At 42.3% G+C, this 16658-nt stretch overlaps 1 protein-coding gene across 1 annotated transcript in view; it reads left to right on the top strand.

Annotated features, from left to right (window-relative positions):
• Positions 1-16658, top strand: part of LOC126171883 (sodium/potassium-transporting ATPase subunit alpha-2-like) — a 139144-nt gene that overhangs the window by 97028 nt on the left and 25458 nt on the right. The window contains exons 6-7 of the mRNA XM_049920878.1: positions 6205-6422; positions 15188-15342. Coding sequence (XP_049776835.1) covers positions 6205-6422; positions 15188-15342 — 373 coding nt within the window. The remainder of the gene's footprint in view (positions 1-6204; positions 6423-15187; positions 15343-16658) is intronic.

Below are 16658 nucleotides of genomic sequence, written 5' to 3'. Positions count from 1 at the left end.
GACCTTCGAACAGGACGGCTAGCAGCAGTCATGGCTGCAAGACCTCCGACGTTTTCAACTTCCTCGGATTATCTGTTTGCAGTACTCCAACTTACAAACACGTACATTGTATGTTCCTCAACTAGCAATGAGAATGGACTAATGGTACGATACCAAAGACCACATACAACGTAGCTCCCAACTTTTATCGCTGTGCATTTTATTTAGTCATCGGAGAATATCCATATTTGAAATTCCTTTACACCGACGGATGCAGAGATAATAAAAGAGTCGGTTAGTTAACAGCCATCCATAGAGCTATACAAAACATAATAAATTTTCTTCGATAGAATTTCATTATATGCAGCGAGTTTTTAGTGTTTTACACACAGGTGCTTGGCAAAGCATCCACTGGTCTCTGCCATCCATTACTAAATTATGCCCTCCACAGCACAGGGATATCCACCAGTTTTCTCTGGACGCTAAGGCACATGAGGACTCCACGAAATGAGTTACTTGACAAACTAGCGAAAGAAGCAACGAGGATGGAAACGCTCGGATGAGATATTCCACTCTCTGACTTAAGGAAACACATATGACGTCACATAATGAAGAAATGGGAAGACAAATAGCGGCATAATACTCAATCCAATTAAGTATGGACCATCGAACACACTGTAAAAACCTCCCAAGAACACCACAGGCTGTGGCGAGTACACCGCCAAATGCACAGTTCCAGGAACGAAGGATGAGTCGACGACAAAGGATAAGTCGAAGAGTAATCAGTAAGTAAATGGGGCAGTCAAATGAGAACGAAACACTTGGGAAGTAAGTCAACTCTTTATTATTTGAAATGGAAACGCCATAACCGTTCAAATGGTTCAAATGGCTCTGAGCACTATGGGACTTAACTGCTAAGGTCATCAGTCCCCTAGAACTTAGAACTACGTAAACCTAACTAACATAAGGACATCACACACATCCATGCCCGAGGCAGGATTCGAACCTGCGACCGTAGCGCCTAGAACCGCTCGGCCACCCCGGCCCGCGCCATGACTGTTAATACATTTATTCCACTTTGAGACTAGATGGCCATTGCTTTCATGGAAACCCATTTGCAGTTGCCTACAGAACCACGATCGTACGCAAACGTGCACCTCCTCGTCCGAAGCAAATTCACGGCCACGAATGTCTTTCTTGAGAGCTCAAGAAAAATACCAAAATCGTATGGGGAGATATTGGGCCTGTCTAGAATAGAGTATGTACAGAGCCTTCGCAGCAAAACATCTGTAGTGTAGTCGACAAAATAAGTACGCCAACTCCGGGAAAGTCATGATGGCCTATTTCTTTGACCGAAAGGACGCACTGCATAGACTTTCTGGAACACGGCGCCGCAATTAACGAACAGCGAAGCGTGGACACTGGACACTTTGCAAGAAGTGAAGCGCACCATTAAGTCCACATATCCAGGGATGTTGACAAACAGCATCATTTTGTTGCAGCATAGTGCCGTTCCACATCTGGCAAAGGTCGTTTCGACAATGCTACAGGGGCCATGGTTGGAAGCCATTTACCACTCTTCATACAATCTCAATCTCTCCTCATGCGATATCCATATTTTCTGAAGAAAGACATTCGTCGCAGCCGATTTGCTTCAGACGAAGAGCTGCACGCCTGGGCACCGGTTCAGTCACGGTTCCGAAGGCAATCACAAACATTTATCCGTGAAAGGACTGACCTTCTTGTCCCACAGTGGGATAAATCTACCACAGTTATGGAGATTACCTTCGAAATAATAAACTGTTTAATCAGTTTTTTTCCCGTCTATCTCGTTTTCATTTGACGGCTCTTTATAGTAAATCAGGTCCCGAGTTCGAGTGTCGGTCTGGCACGCAGTTTTAATGTCAGGAAATTTCATATCAGCGTACACTCCGCTACAGAGTGACAATCTCATTATGAAACCACTACTGTATTCATAATGTTCACTGAAATTTTATTTCAAATTACATAAAAAATCAGTTGTGAATTAAATCGGTAAGGAAATTCCAGAGGTAAAAGAAATTTTATAATAATAATTTCCGACTTACAGAGGGCCGAAGTCGGTAAATGGGTTTCGGTTGCCGTAAGTTTTAGAGCAGATGATAATTTGCTCAAGGTGGCAAGAAACGTAAAAAAGATTTAAGTATGAATGGAGGGTTCTCTAGGTCATTTGTTGCACTGTATTCCAACGGTATTGAGGCTGCACCACGGTAGGAAACCACCAGGACATAAGGGAAGTAGTCAGTTTACATGGCCCTGCAGATCAGATTTTAAGTAGGCTGTTTACGTTTTTAGGTTGGTAACGCCACGTAGCGCTCTGTATGAAAATCACTGACTGTGCTGTGTGCAGTCTGTAGCTGGTCGGACTCATTGTTGGAATATTCGCTTGTGTTGGACAGTTGGATGTGAACAGCGTAGCGTTGCGCAGTTGGAGGTGAGCCACCAGCAGTGGTCGATGTGGGGAGAGAGATGGCGGAGTTTTGAGAGCTTACTATAAGCGGACGATCTGGACGTGTGTCCGCCAGAAAAAGGAAATTTGTAAAGATGGATGTCATGAGTTGATAGAAACATATATGATGACTTTTGAACACTATTAAGGTAAATACATTGTTTGTTCTCTATCAAAATCTGTAATGTGCTAACTATGCCTATCAGTAGTTAGTGCCTTCAGTAGACAAAATCTTTTATTTAGTTGGCAGTACTGGCGCTCGCTGTATTGTAGTAGTTCGATTAACGAAGATTTTTGTGAGGGAAGTGTTTCCTGAAAGGTAAAGGTTATTGTTAGTCAGGGCCATTCTTTTGTAGGGATTATTGAAAGTCAGATTGCGTTGCGCTAAAAATATTGTGTATCAGTTTAGTGGTGATCAGAATAAGTAAAGAGAAAACTGTTCGAGTACGTTGAGTTTTGCAGAGCTGTTTGAAAATCAAATAACGTAAAAGTTTACCAGCACAGTCATGCACAATTTTTCAAAGGGGACGTTTCAAGATCTAACCGTTTCCCCAACCACCAGTTTCACAACGACACTATTTTTTTGGAGGCCATAGGTTTACTGGAGAGTGGCGCCAGTCCATCTCTAAAATTACTGAGCTCAGTCATTTCAGCCACATTCTGTGAGATTTTATAACAGCCACTTCGTCCCGACCGGGTTTCGCTGTAGACGTTCACCACAATTACTTCGAACAGTTTACTAATGTCTCTCGATTTCGCCTGCCATTTCTTTCGCTAGGCGATCGTGAGTATTTCTCGATGCAACGGGATAGCAACAATATTTGATACTGTCATTTTCGAAACGGCCTTACTCCAAATTTTGAGAACATGAGTTAAGAATTGTACCAGATTCTATACACATAGATACATCTTCTGATTAAAAACAGCTTCGTTCCACACATTGTAAATGTCTTTTAGCGACTTCCTTACAGAGACGTCATTTTTGAAAGTGCTTTGCTACTGGAATAATGCCCATTCAATGGTGGTCATCTTCGCGTGCCATCTATAAAATACCTAATGCACTACGTGTTACGTTTCGCTTTTTGAAGTTCAACTGTTGTCTTCTTGAAGTTCACTGTTGTTATTCCTGAGAGCCAGGCTCCATACACGTTCCTTTATGTATTCTAAACATTGTGTTGTGGGTTCTGAATACAAAGGATTACAAAAGCATACATTCGATCTTTTATTTCCGGAAGTGTCTGTTGTTTTTAATTTTGAAAGGCGTACACTGGACGAGTAGTTACTAAGAAGAACGAAATGTAAGGCACTAAACGTTTACTTCATTATGTTCCTTATGAATGCAGGTATTCCTATAATGATCTGATGAAATATCCTGTACGCAGTACTGCTCCTGCTACGGATATTCTCACTGATGATGTCAATGAAACCATTCGAGTAGTTTGATTAGTGTGACAATACTGTGGTAATGCATGAGTCAAAACGAAACAAATTAAAACGCTGCTAAATACAGAACTTTACCATGCATATTTATTGCTTTCTCAAAAAAAAAAAAAAAAGACTTTATTCCAAAATTATCCACTTATTTTTTCCAAAGAGATTGTAAAACTTAGCAACTGCAGTAATGATAAAATGTCCATTTCATTCTGGTCTTTAAACACCAGAAAGCCCATCCTTTTACGTTCCATATACTCACCCTCTGAAAGTTTTCCTCCGTTCCTGAAAATTCAAAATTTTTGATTGTATCATTTACTGACAATTTCCCCGTTTCGTTGCCCAAATCTGATTCATCTGGCTCAGCATTCTCTCTCCGACGTGTTCTCTGTTGACTGGAACTGATCGGATGTCGGACCCCCTCCGTATAATAGGCGCTGATCATGCACGGTTGTGCTCATCTTTGGGCAGGTTTAGCGACATCTCTGAACAGTCGAAGGGACTGTGTCTGTGATACAATCTCCACAGTCAACGTCTGTCTTCAAGAGTTCTGGGAACCGGGGTGATGCAAAACGTTTTTGATGTGTGTAAAAATTCAAAGAAAATATACTTGTGATATCAAGACTAGCGTTCTACGGATCGGAGCGTGGAATGTCAGATCCCTTAATCGGGCAGGTAGGTTATAAATTTTAAAAAGGGGAATGGATAGGTTAAAGTTAGATGCGGTGGGAATTAGTGAAGTTCGGTGGCAGGAGGAACAAGACTTTTGGTCAGGTGGATACAGGTTTATACGAATGGAAAAACTGGTAGAAAGTGACCTCGGGGAAGATCAGTTTGGATTCCGTAAAAATATTGGAACACGTGAGGCAATACTGACCTTACGACTTATCTTAAAAGAAAGATTAAGGAAAGGTAAACCTACATTTCTATCATTTATAGACTTAGAGAAAGCTTTTGACAATGTTGACTGGAATTCTCTCTTTCAAATTCTAAAGGTGGCAGGGGTTAAACACAGGGAGCGAAAGGCTATTTACAATTTGTACAGAAACCAGATGGCAGTTATAAGAGTCGAGGCGCATGAAAGGGAAGCAGTGGTTGGGAAGGGAATGAGACAGGTTTGTAGCCTCTCCCCGATGTTATTCTATCTGTATATTGAGCAAGCAGTAAAGGAAACAAAAGAAAAATTTGGGGTAGGTATTAAAATCCATGGAGAAGAAATAAAAACTTTGAGGTTCGCCGATGACATTGTAATTCTGTCAGAGACAGCAAGGACTTGGAAGAGCAGTTGAACGGAATGGATGGTGTCTTGAAGGGAGGATATAAGATGAACATCAACAAAAGCAAAACGAGGATAATGGAAGGTAGTCGAATAAAGTCGGCTGATGCTGAGGGAATTAGATTAGGAAATGAGACACTTAAAGTAGTAAAGGAGTTTTGCTATTTGGGGAGCAAAATAACTGATGATGGTCGAAGTAGAGAAGATATAAAATGTAGACTGGCAATGGCAAGGAAAGCATTTCTGAAGAAGAGAAATTTGCTAACATCGATTATAGATTTAAGTGTCAGGAAGTCGTTTCTGAAAGTATTTGTATGGAGTGTAGCCTTGTATGGAAGTGAAACATGGCCGATAAATAGTTTGGACAAGAAAAGAATAGAAGCTTTTGAAATGTGGTGCTACAGAAGAATGCTGGAGATTAGATGGGTAGATCACATAAGTAATGAGGAGGTATTGAATAGAATTGGGGAGAAGAGGAGTTTGTGGCACAACTTGACAAGAAGAAGGGACCGGTTGGTAGGATATGTTCTGAGGCATCAAGGGATCACAAATTTAGCATTGCAGGGCAGCGTGGAGGGTAAAAGTCGTAGAGGGAGACCAAGAGATGAATACACTAAGCAGATTCAGAAGGATGTAGGATGCAGTAAGTACTGGGAGATGAAGAAGCTTGCACAGGATAGGGTAGCATGGAGAGCTGCATCAAACCAATCTCAGGACTGAAGACCACAACAACAACATCAAGAAAATGTAACTGATTCAGTAATGGCGCTCTTACATCGTTAGACAAAAACAGAGTTGGATCACATTTAAAATATTTATTTTTCGGAAACACGACGGATACGGTCAGTTATGCTATGAATCGTAGTTGCATGCATTTTTTTTAAATTTTGGAATCGAACTAGTGACATCTGTTTCCGTCAATCTGTATGATTAAAAATTCATACATTTTACGCTATTGCTTCAAGGTGCGTTTCAGTTTTCTCTGGTTTGCAGGATTTGTAAGGATGTTGTGGGCATACGTGGTGCGCAGGTCGTCGGAGGAGCTGGACAACATCCTGAGCACGTACGACGAGTTCGTGTTCGCGCGCACGTCGCCCACGCAGAAGCTGAGCATCGTGGAGAGCTGCCAGCGCCTGGGCTACATCGTGGCCGTCACAGGCGACGGCGTCAACGACGCGCCCGCGCTCAAGCAGGCAGACATCGGCGTCGCCATGGGAGTCACCGGCTCGGACGTCGCCAAGCAGGCAGGTTGCAGCACCGCAGCGAGCCCAGCCCTAGAAACGAGCGCCGAGTAGCACTTGCTCATACAGTGTAGAACACACGAGAGGTGCTATCCAAAAGTTCCCCCAAATATCTTCTCTCTATTTATTTTATTTACACGTCAAATTCCGTAGAACCAAACAGGAGCAAATCTCCAAGGTCATGGAACGCGTCAGTGCATGAAATTACAACATAAAAGTAATAGCAGATAAAAATAAAGTGTTTATGAAACCAAAAAAAGTCTGTCCATAAGTTTAAATGAACGCGATCAACAATACAACAAGCTTAAGAAACTTCAACATCGCAGCGCGCCAGCAATCGTTGGTTAATATGTTAAAAAAACTAAAATCCCGCGTCGATTGCGAAAAAAGTACCTAGTGTTAAGTATAAACCCAGATTTCGGCGCAGATAACTACACCTTCTTCAGAACAACAAGAAAACCCACAAGTGCCTAAGAAGACCATTTTCAATGATTAAAAGAACACCGTAGCTATACACTTATAAACGACAGAGAAAAGGAAAACACAAACAGTACATATCTATAAAGACAAAACTACTACTTAACTAAATGGTGTACGCTCCACCTCACACCGGCCTATGTTCGATGGGCCATGACCCGCCATAAACTGCAGCTACAAACGGTCGCTCACTTACAAGCCTGACCCGCTATGTATGCACATGCGCAAGCTATTTAGCCCCGACCCATGTATAAACTTTCTCGTATTCGTATGCGCATGCGCATTCAAGTGACTTCCCTTGTCTTGCGAGTGTGCATACATAGGGGGTCAGGCTTGTAAGTGAGCGACCGTTTGTAGCTGCAGTTTATGGCGGGTCATGGCCCATCGAACATAGGCCGATGTGAGGTGAAGCGTACACCATTAAGTTAATTAATGGTTTTGTCTTTGTACGTATGTACTGTTTGTGTTTTCCTTTTCTTTTTAGTTTATAAGTGTATAGCTATGGTGTTCTTTTAATCATTGTCAAAGGTCTTCTTAGGCACTTGTGGGTTTTCTTGTTGTTCTGAAGAAGGCGTAGTTATCGACGCCGAAACCTGGGTGCTTTTTTCGCAATCGAGGCGTGTTTTTAGTTTTTTAATACAACAAGCACTCGATCTTCTGAAGACAACATCCAGACCCCAAGAGACACAAGTATAAGGATGGAATTAGAGATGACAGCCCAAATAAGAGTCTGCCGAATCATAATTATTTATATACGTGTTGTTAGCTCTTTTCGACATGTCCAAAACAGCAAACATAATTTTGATCCTCCAGCCACTCTGAATCAAGACAAAAACGAATTAATGACATTAATTGACAATGAGCATTTATTTATATCAATGGGGCAAGTTGAAAATTTGTGCCAGACCGGCACATGTCCGAAAGAACAGACACCACATACCACATATAAAATTCAGGTGATGATAGCCGGCCGCGCGGGTTAGCCATGCGGACTCAGGCATCTTGTCACGGTGCGCACAGCTTCCCCCATCGGAGGCTCGAGTCCTCCCTCGGGCATGGGTGTGTGTGTTGTCCGTAGCGTACGTTAGTTTAAGTTAGATTAAGTAGTGCGTAAGTCTAGGGACCGATAACCTCAGCAGCTTGGTGCCATAGTCCTTACCAAAAATTTCCAGTTTTAATGACAGCCAGTGATCCCTTCAGAGCAGATGCACACCAGGCCCGAACTCTTACAAGAATCGGCGAAGTGCCGCAAGTAATGAGGCTAGTGAGAAGGAGCGGAACATCAGGAGTGTGTGGTGTCAGTTGAGAATTTGGGTCAGACAGGAGGCATGCTAGGGTAGTCCGTTCAGTTTCTGTGACCACTGGGTCTGGCTGGCGTAGTGGTCAACACATCTGTCTACTAAGTAGGAGACCTGGGTTCGAATCCCAGTCCCACACTAGTCTTCAGCTTGTGTAACACCGAAAATGCAGATGAAATACCTTCTGCAACATCCAAATTTTTTCGATGTATAATATGTCTTGTACTGTACTTCTGATTATGAATAAGTAATATTCATTGCAGAAATATATTTAATCTGTAGTAGGGTATACAGGGTGTTACAAAAAGGTACGGCCAAACTTTCAGGAAACATTCCTCACACACAAATAAAGAAAAGATGTTATGTGGTGGACCTGTGGTGTCGCCGCCAGACACCACACTTGCTAGGTGGTAGCTTTTAAATCGGCCGCGGTCCGGTAGTATACGACGGACCCGCGTGTCGCCACTGTCAGTGATGGAGACCGAGCGCCGCCACACGGCAGGTCTAGAGAGACTTTCTAGCACTCGCCCCAGTTGTACAGCCGACTTAGCCAGAGATGGATCACTGACAACTACGCCCTCATTTGCCGAGACGGTAGTTAGCATAGCCTTCAGCTACGTAATTTGCTACGACCTAGCAAGGCGCCATAGCATTTGATATTGAGATTATAACATGTACCGTCAAGAGCGATGTACACCAATTGTGGATTAAAGTTAAGTATTATATCAACTACGTACTTTATTTGCTACTATTAATTCCCTTAACTGTTCCAGACCTCACGCCAGTCAGCGTGTAATTAAACGCGTGCATTTCGGCACGCTCATTTTAGAGTTAGAGCTCATTTTAGTTTCGTCAGTATGTACTGTACTTCCTCGATTCACCGCCATGATTTCATACGGGATACTCTACCTGTGCTACAAGAACATGTGCCTTTACAAGTACGACACAACATGTGGTTCATGCACGATGGAGCTCCTGCACAATTCAGTCGAAGTGTTCGTACGCTTCTCAACAACAGATTCGGTGACCGATGGATTGGTATAGGCGGACCAATTCCATGGCCTCCACGCCCTCCTGACCTCAACCCTCTTGACTGTCATTTATGGGGGCATTTGAAAGCTCTTGTCTACGCAACCCCGGTACCAAATGTAGAGACTCTTCGTGCTCGTGTTGTGGACGGCTGTGATACAATACGCCATTGTCCAGGGCTGCAACAGCGCATCAGGGATTCCATGCGACGGAGGGTGGATGCATGTATCCTCGCTAACGGAGGACATTTCGAACGCTTCCTGTAACAAAGTGTTTGAAGTCACGCTGGTACGTTCTGTTGCTGTGTGTTTCCATTCCATGATTAATGTGGTTTGAAGAGAAGTAATAAAATGAGCTCTAACATGGAAAGTAAGCGTTTTCGGACACATGTCCACATAACATATTTTCTTTCTTTGTGTGTGAGGAATGTTTCCTGAATGCTTGGCCGTACCTTTTTGTAACACCCTGTATATTTCTGACTGTATATAATTGATTGTAATTATAATGTAATTATTCTGTGTTGCTGGGTAATAGCCAAGGGAGCTTTAGTATATCGACAGCAATGACCAAATGGCAGTAGCAGTGCCGTTGTTTATCTCTACGTATGGAGTGAGTCTGTTACGGTGCGAACAGAGAGGAAGCAGAGACGCGGTGTGCAGCTGTGATCGCGCCAGTGTATGCGCTCCTAATTCGTTAACCCGCAAGAGTTGAGAGCACGGTAGTAGTGGGCAGGCGGAGGAAGCTGCATTTCTAACTGCTGCCTGTCCCATAATTATCTGTCGCTCTGGAGGCGACTCGGGGTCTCAACCAGCAGCAGCAGCAGCAACAGCGGCAGCTCAGCTTTGTCGTCGGCTACATACTTCAACATCGTAAGACCGTTAAGTGAAAGAATATAACCCTGTATGGGTATTACTCAAAGGGATTTCTTTCCGAAACTATGACTAACTCGAATAATAACCTGCAATCGTCAAAACTTGTAGGGCACCTGTGTTGTCATTGTCCTCAGACATTATTACCAAACAGCGTCCATTTCCTTTCCATAAAGACTTCGACTGTCGTAAAAATATGAAAATTGATTAACTATTTACTGCCAGTTTTGTTTGTTTGCTAATGACCACTTTCAGTCTAAATTTTCTGCCTCAGTAACTATTCATTCTTGTATTTGCGTAACAGAGGCTTAACTAATTTGCAATTTTGAGTATTAACTTCATTTACTTAAAGTAATGTAAAATTTCATTGGCAAAACTAATAACTAAAGATACAGCACAAAGATTGCACTATTTCATTTACTCACTTAGCGAGTGACTTCTGCTGTCTTGGTATGTATTTTATGGTTGTCATATTAAAAGTAAAATCAGTTGCTCGTTTGGTTAGAGTAAGTTCAATTCAATCTGTCAATAACCAAAAGTAGATTGCTTGCCTTTTTCTAAATTTTGCATTACGTTACAATGAGGCTACTGAAAGTCAATTTTCACATAACGAAGTTGTAGTTACCGGTAGTAATGTATTTAACCAGTAATTTCATTTAACTTTACTTTCAAAATTTAGTCTTTTAAAGTAACTGAAAACTCAGTTCTAAACTCAGTTCTTTCTTATTCATTTATATTCTCGTGTACTGTTGTGTTGTGAAAAAGCGTGATAACCTTCTGTTTCCAGGCCAGTGACTATTTGCTTAAATTCCTTTACCATAACCTTTCTTAAGGTTCTGGAGATTCATTGCTCTAGCGGGCTGGCGACCGTTTGATTATCCTCTTTTGAGCCAATCAATATATTTTGTATTATCAGCATTTTATGTATTAAATATTACGTGGTTCCCTTTCCCCCCCCCCCCCCCCCTGTGTGGTTCGTGAGCGATTGCACTACATTCTACCTATTTCAAAATTATCATCAGTATTTAGATTAGGTTTTAAATAGATTCTTCCTTCAGAAGGGTGTGTTGTACAATTTCCTCCTACTAACCGGTATTATTTTTCTTCTTTAACGGTCAATTATATCGGAATCCAGTAGACCGATTAGGAAGGTGGAGCGGCGCGGTTCCTTTCTGGGTTTAAACCAGCGCCTGCCTATGAACTTGTCGCAGCGGGTCGCCGGTAGGAAAGCCAAGCAGAAACCTACCGTACTGCAACTCGTACCAGGGTGCATACAACGTAACTATTCTAAAAACCGGTAAAAGGGCTTAATTTTGAATGAAAGGTGGAAATACTCGCAAAACGTCGGTATATTCTGAAGTTTCGAATTGCAAGTTCACTGCCAAGCCCGTGCTAATGCTAACACAGTCATGCACAAACCATTTCATTCACGTTAGCAAGTTTATGGTAACATATTTCCCGAAATCTGAACAGCTGCTAAACACGGATCGTTCTTAAATGAAAATGCTCGCCACGCTACTAAGTTTATCGGTGTCTAATGCACCCAAGTTTTTGGTCACCGATCTGCTCAATATGCCACGCGGAATTACTGTCTTTTCTCATACACAAAATTGCTTTAAAAATCCGGACTTTCTAAAGAAAAACACCGGAATAAATATGCCTTCACTTTAATTCCTTTTTGAGGCATGTAGCCTCGATTGTCAGATTACGTGACTTCCACCACAGGATATGGTACCTCCACTGACGCCAATGGTTCTCCCAGTAACTTATGCGGTGGCATTCACGGCATCTCCGCCATCCCAGACACAACAGACCGATGCTATAGTACCAGAACAACCCTCCATGGACCAATGCCTGGCCTATTAGTCAGCTTGGCCAGTGGCAGAACTCTGTCTGTTGACATTCATTCCACAGAACTCTACAGGCACCGCTCACCGCAGGATTGAGTTATCATACTAACCGAAGCCTTTGTGCTGGCGACTCATGTGCCAATGCCATCATCCAACACGGAAAGCCACAAACGAAAACAGTGTTCACTGAAGTGCCAAAAGCAGCACCGCAGGACCATGTTGTCACATGGTAGCTTCCACCTGCCGGAGGAAGACGAACTGATCCAGCAGGATGCCAACCATGAGGCTGGCACCATTGATACCGCAGAATGGATGGCAAGATGGACGGCATCTGTCAGCCAGTCCCCTATGGCAAACTGTGATCAGCAGGAAGGTTCCAGTGCAAGCCGCAAAGCCACTCAGTGGCTTCGAAAAATCAACCACTACGATCTTATCGAACACGAATAGAGTTCTGTGCCCACACTGCGGGCCAAGGACGTTGAGACCGTGCGGGACCCCAATCTGGGGCATGGTGAGGTTTCAATAACAGTGGAAGGACTGCAGTAGGTGGGGTGTGACGTCACTCATGATGCCAGCTTCTCTCCTCCATCATACTGCCTAACCACCACGCCGCCAGGCTTACTGCTTGGCCACAATGAATATCAACATCGTTAGGTCCCCTTCCAAGATCGAAATTCTGAGAGGAACAATACAAGCCACAGCAGTTGACTTCACATTCCTGCAAGGATCGCAACAAACGCACTCTAAGACTTTTATGATTACAGCCAATGTGGTGCCTGCTGGTCCTGCAGACAGTGATGAGGCGATTTTAGTGTGTGAAGGCAGTGAAGCCACTGACATCGCGTATCTTCCGTGTGCTCGAGGATTAACAGTCACTGCACTGGACACACGATTTATTAATACTCATGCACTGTTGGGCACCACCAAACATTGTGACTGGGCCAGATTCTACTCCTCTGACATTGCCCCCTTTTTCCTAGGACGGTATGAACACAATGTCTCACCTCCAGGACCTGGACTGCCGTCAGCAAGTCGCCACATTGTGGGCCAACAGTGAACAACGTCACTCCCAATGCACCTCTGCTTTGGCGTGGTGGCTCCTCTGCGCCAAACTAGCAATCTGCAAGACACTTATGCCACTTGCGAAGTTCCGACACGGCTGCGTGTCACTGACAGATGCTGAATTTTTACTATGCAGTGCTCAGAAACATCAACACTCTGCTCCCATCACCAGACGGACAACGAAAACGATACTGCATAGAGACTCACGTACTATCATTGACAAACTGCCATTTATAAGGCGCCAAAGTTCGCTCGCGGCGACACAACCGAACGGTCACAGAGGTACCCACTTATGCACCACATCGTGGTGGACATGCGCTAACATCGCTGCTGGTTAATCACATGCCTTACCGCGCGAGATGGTCGCTTCTATACAACACACGCAACCATAGCGAAAGGCATACAGGATCATTTTCGTCATCTTTATGGGGAAAGACCCATAGAGGATGAAGCCACTGTGGAAATGTTACAGTAAGTGACACACACTTTTGACAGGCCGATAGTGACTTCATTAACGAAGGAAATCTCGCTTGAAGAGGCGGGGGACGCTTTGGACAAGGGTGCAGTTAATAAATCTGGAGGACCTGATGGATTACCAACCGAGTTTTACCAGACCTTTCGTTCCTTCATGACGCCCAGCTAAATTACAATGTTCGGCAAACTCATGTCCCTGGACCTACTTTTGTTCAAGCACTTTAGATACTGGTTCAGAAGCCAACAGGAGGGCAATCAGACAATGACTATTGTCCACTTACAATGTTGAACTCGCGGCCCGCCACTAATACTTTCGCGGTCCAGCCATGCGATCTGTAAACTATGTGTCTTTCTGTATGAACACTGATCCTTGAATATGTAGTAGAAATGGCCCTTCAATTCTAAATGAATAACGAGTGGATGCTTCCCACACTTTTTCGTCGCTGCTTCCTATACCTAACAGAAGAAGAGATTTTGCAATTCTCTCTTTGGAGCTCATCTCTGCAGTGTCGGTAACAATTCAGCAAGCATTTGCCAAAAGAAAAAAAAAATCCTTAATGTGAGTTGACAGAAAACGTTTCGATTTCGTTGAAGAACAAAAATAAATTAATGTTAAAGAGAAAAGATAATTCTATTACTTTAGGTAACATGATGGTTATTTCAAGCATTCGCATTCAGCATGTGTGTCGAACCGAAGTAGTGGTAGTAGTAGACGAAAAATTGCTTATGAACATCGAAATTTCCAAGAAAAGTATGAAACGAAGTGCTTTTACTGTGAACCATGAAATACAGTAATAAGCTTAAAATATAATAATGTTAATGATGTACCAGTTTTATACATTAACCACATTACTCACTATATGATAATTAGGAGTGGTTAATTGTAGTTAATAATCTTAATATTTTGATTTATATTGTTCGTAATTACGATTGTTGTTCTATAAAAATGTACACCAATACCATTACCACATTTTAAACAGACAATGTGATTCAAAACAAAAATACTTAAATTCCCACTTATTCTGAAAATTCGTCGTTCATGAGAAATTTTCCGTTTACTACACTACTGAAATGAATTAATATTTGTTGTGTAACATAAAATAATGGAATTTCTTAATGATAACTGATATACCACAGATGTGTCTTCGGGAATTCAAATGCTACGGTTCATGTTTACGAAAATATAAAAACAAAGTGATGCAGCTAATATGTCTTTTCAGAATTGATATTTATATGTCGGAAAACTTTTGTTGATGGTAATTCATGTTAGTTAAAATTGAAGAAATTACTTTCCCGCAAAATGTGAAAGCTCTTAAAAACAATCCACATATGAAATTAACTCCGTATTTGGAATCAATTATTAGTGCGAGAAGGTATTTACATTCATGAAGTCAGATAATCCTCCTGTCTGATCCAGAATTACTGACATCAATCTTGGGATAATATTTCAAGTAATTATTAAAAACAAAATTACCCCTAAAATAAAGATAGAAAGCAACAGATGGTAAGTATGAGGAAGAAAACCTTAATTTTATCATTGTTCTCAAGATAAATGTTTTTTGCTGCTGTCCAAAACTTATTCCTTGCTCGAGTTCGTCGTACTTACTGTATCTATATCAATTAAGAGAAAGTAGAGTTTACGTTAGACTTAGATACTAATATGTGCAGGAATAAGCATGTAAACAGAAAATTATTTTCTGTCTCACCAGGCAGCGGACATGATTTTGCTTGATGACAACTTCGCTACCATCGTCACAGGCGTAGAGGAGGGTCGTGTGATTTTTGACAACCTCAAGAAATCCATTGCATACACATTGACCTCCAACACGCCAGAGATGCTTCCTTTCGCCGTTAGCGTCCTCGCAAAGGTAATATTTTTTTTTTGTGTCCTGCTCACTTCTTAAACTTGTATGTGTTTCTTACTACTGTTCTCAGATGTACAGTCAATCGGAATCGGGCCAAAATTTAATTAATTAGCATCGGTTGTGTACAGGTTTTTAAGGATGGATCTGATCAGGGGGAAATTCCGATCCAGAGGTAAAAGTATGGTAGATCCCACACTGCCACAACGACCGGTATTTCCTTGCGAAGAAGTATAGCAGGCACAGGTTTGAAGCGTTCCAGCACTCACACAAGAGTCACCTGGTCGTGCCTGTGCCCTCCAAGAGCAGACTTTGCGAACCAGCTTCTCACAATCATCGATAATGAAAGATTTAGTATCGTTACATCTGGTTCACAGACGAAACACACTTCCACCTGAATGGAATCTCCAAAATGGCGACTTCGGCCTTCCGAAAAGCCGCCCCATCGGTGTAGAGAAGCGAAACTACTGCACTCCTCGAAAGTTACTGTTTGGGCTTCGGTATGCAGCAGAACCATTATCGAACCATTTTTCGTGTGATAACCGGTAAGTAGTAAACGTCTCGCCATACAGCAAGCGCTGAAGGGTCTACGAGGCACCGAGTGCTCTTAATACAAGATTGCATACTTCGGGAATAGAGTCCTTGCGTTGGATTATAGCAAATTTACTGACGCAGGCTTGGATTGACCTCCATCCTACCACATCTGACGCTTTGTCACTACGTTTTGTGGGATACATCGAAAGATGTTGTCTACCGGAACTATTCCACCACTCTGAGCGGACGTCAATCGTTGATGTGTGTGGCAACTGAATCCATTTCGGTCCAGATACTATAAGATGCGATGCCAAATTTCACTGTTCGTTTGCGCCACGTCTCTGTTGAGAGCGGTGCACATTTTGAAAAGGTTGTGATGTGACTGCAAAAATCTGCTTGTAGAGGACGAGCTTATTTATACATACTGATACTATACGAGCTGTACAGCGTATAGTGCTTTCTTGCTAGCAGCTTTCGTAATGACTATTTCGAAATGTCTGCATAAAATTGTAATAGCCTTCACACTAAGCATAACATTTGTTGCATTTTAATATAGCCTGTTGTTACTAGAATAAGTAGTTTCCACCATTCCTTAATCAAAGTTTACGATATAAAGTTTAGGATATATCAAAAATTGAAAGTGAACCTTGTCTTCTTCGAGGTGCAATGTCTGCAATGGATATTACTTCTTTAAAATGGCAGTGAGGTTTCATTGAGTTTTTATTGAAATAATAAAATATCAACTAGGCTCATAATCTTTATGCGAGCGATCCATTTAATAACTGCGT

Source organism: Schistocerca cancellata, chromosome 1 (genome assembly GCF_023864275.1).
Source record: "Schistocerca cancellata isolate TAMUIC-IGC-003103 chromosome 1, iqSchCanc2.1, whole genome shotgun sequence".
Classification (NCBI taxonomy): domain Eukaryota; kingdom Metazoa; phylum Arthropoda; class Insecta; order Orthoptera; family Acrididae; genus Schistocerca; species Schistocerca cancellata.
The sequence above is the reverse complement of the archived record's forward strand: the minus strand, read 5'-3'. Positions and strand labels throughout refer to the sequence as shown.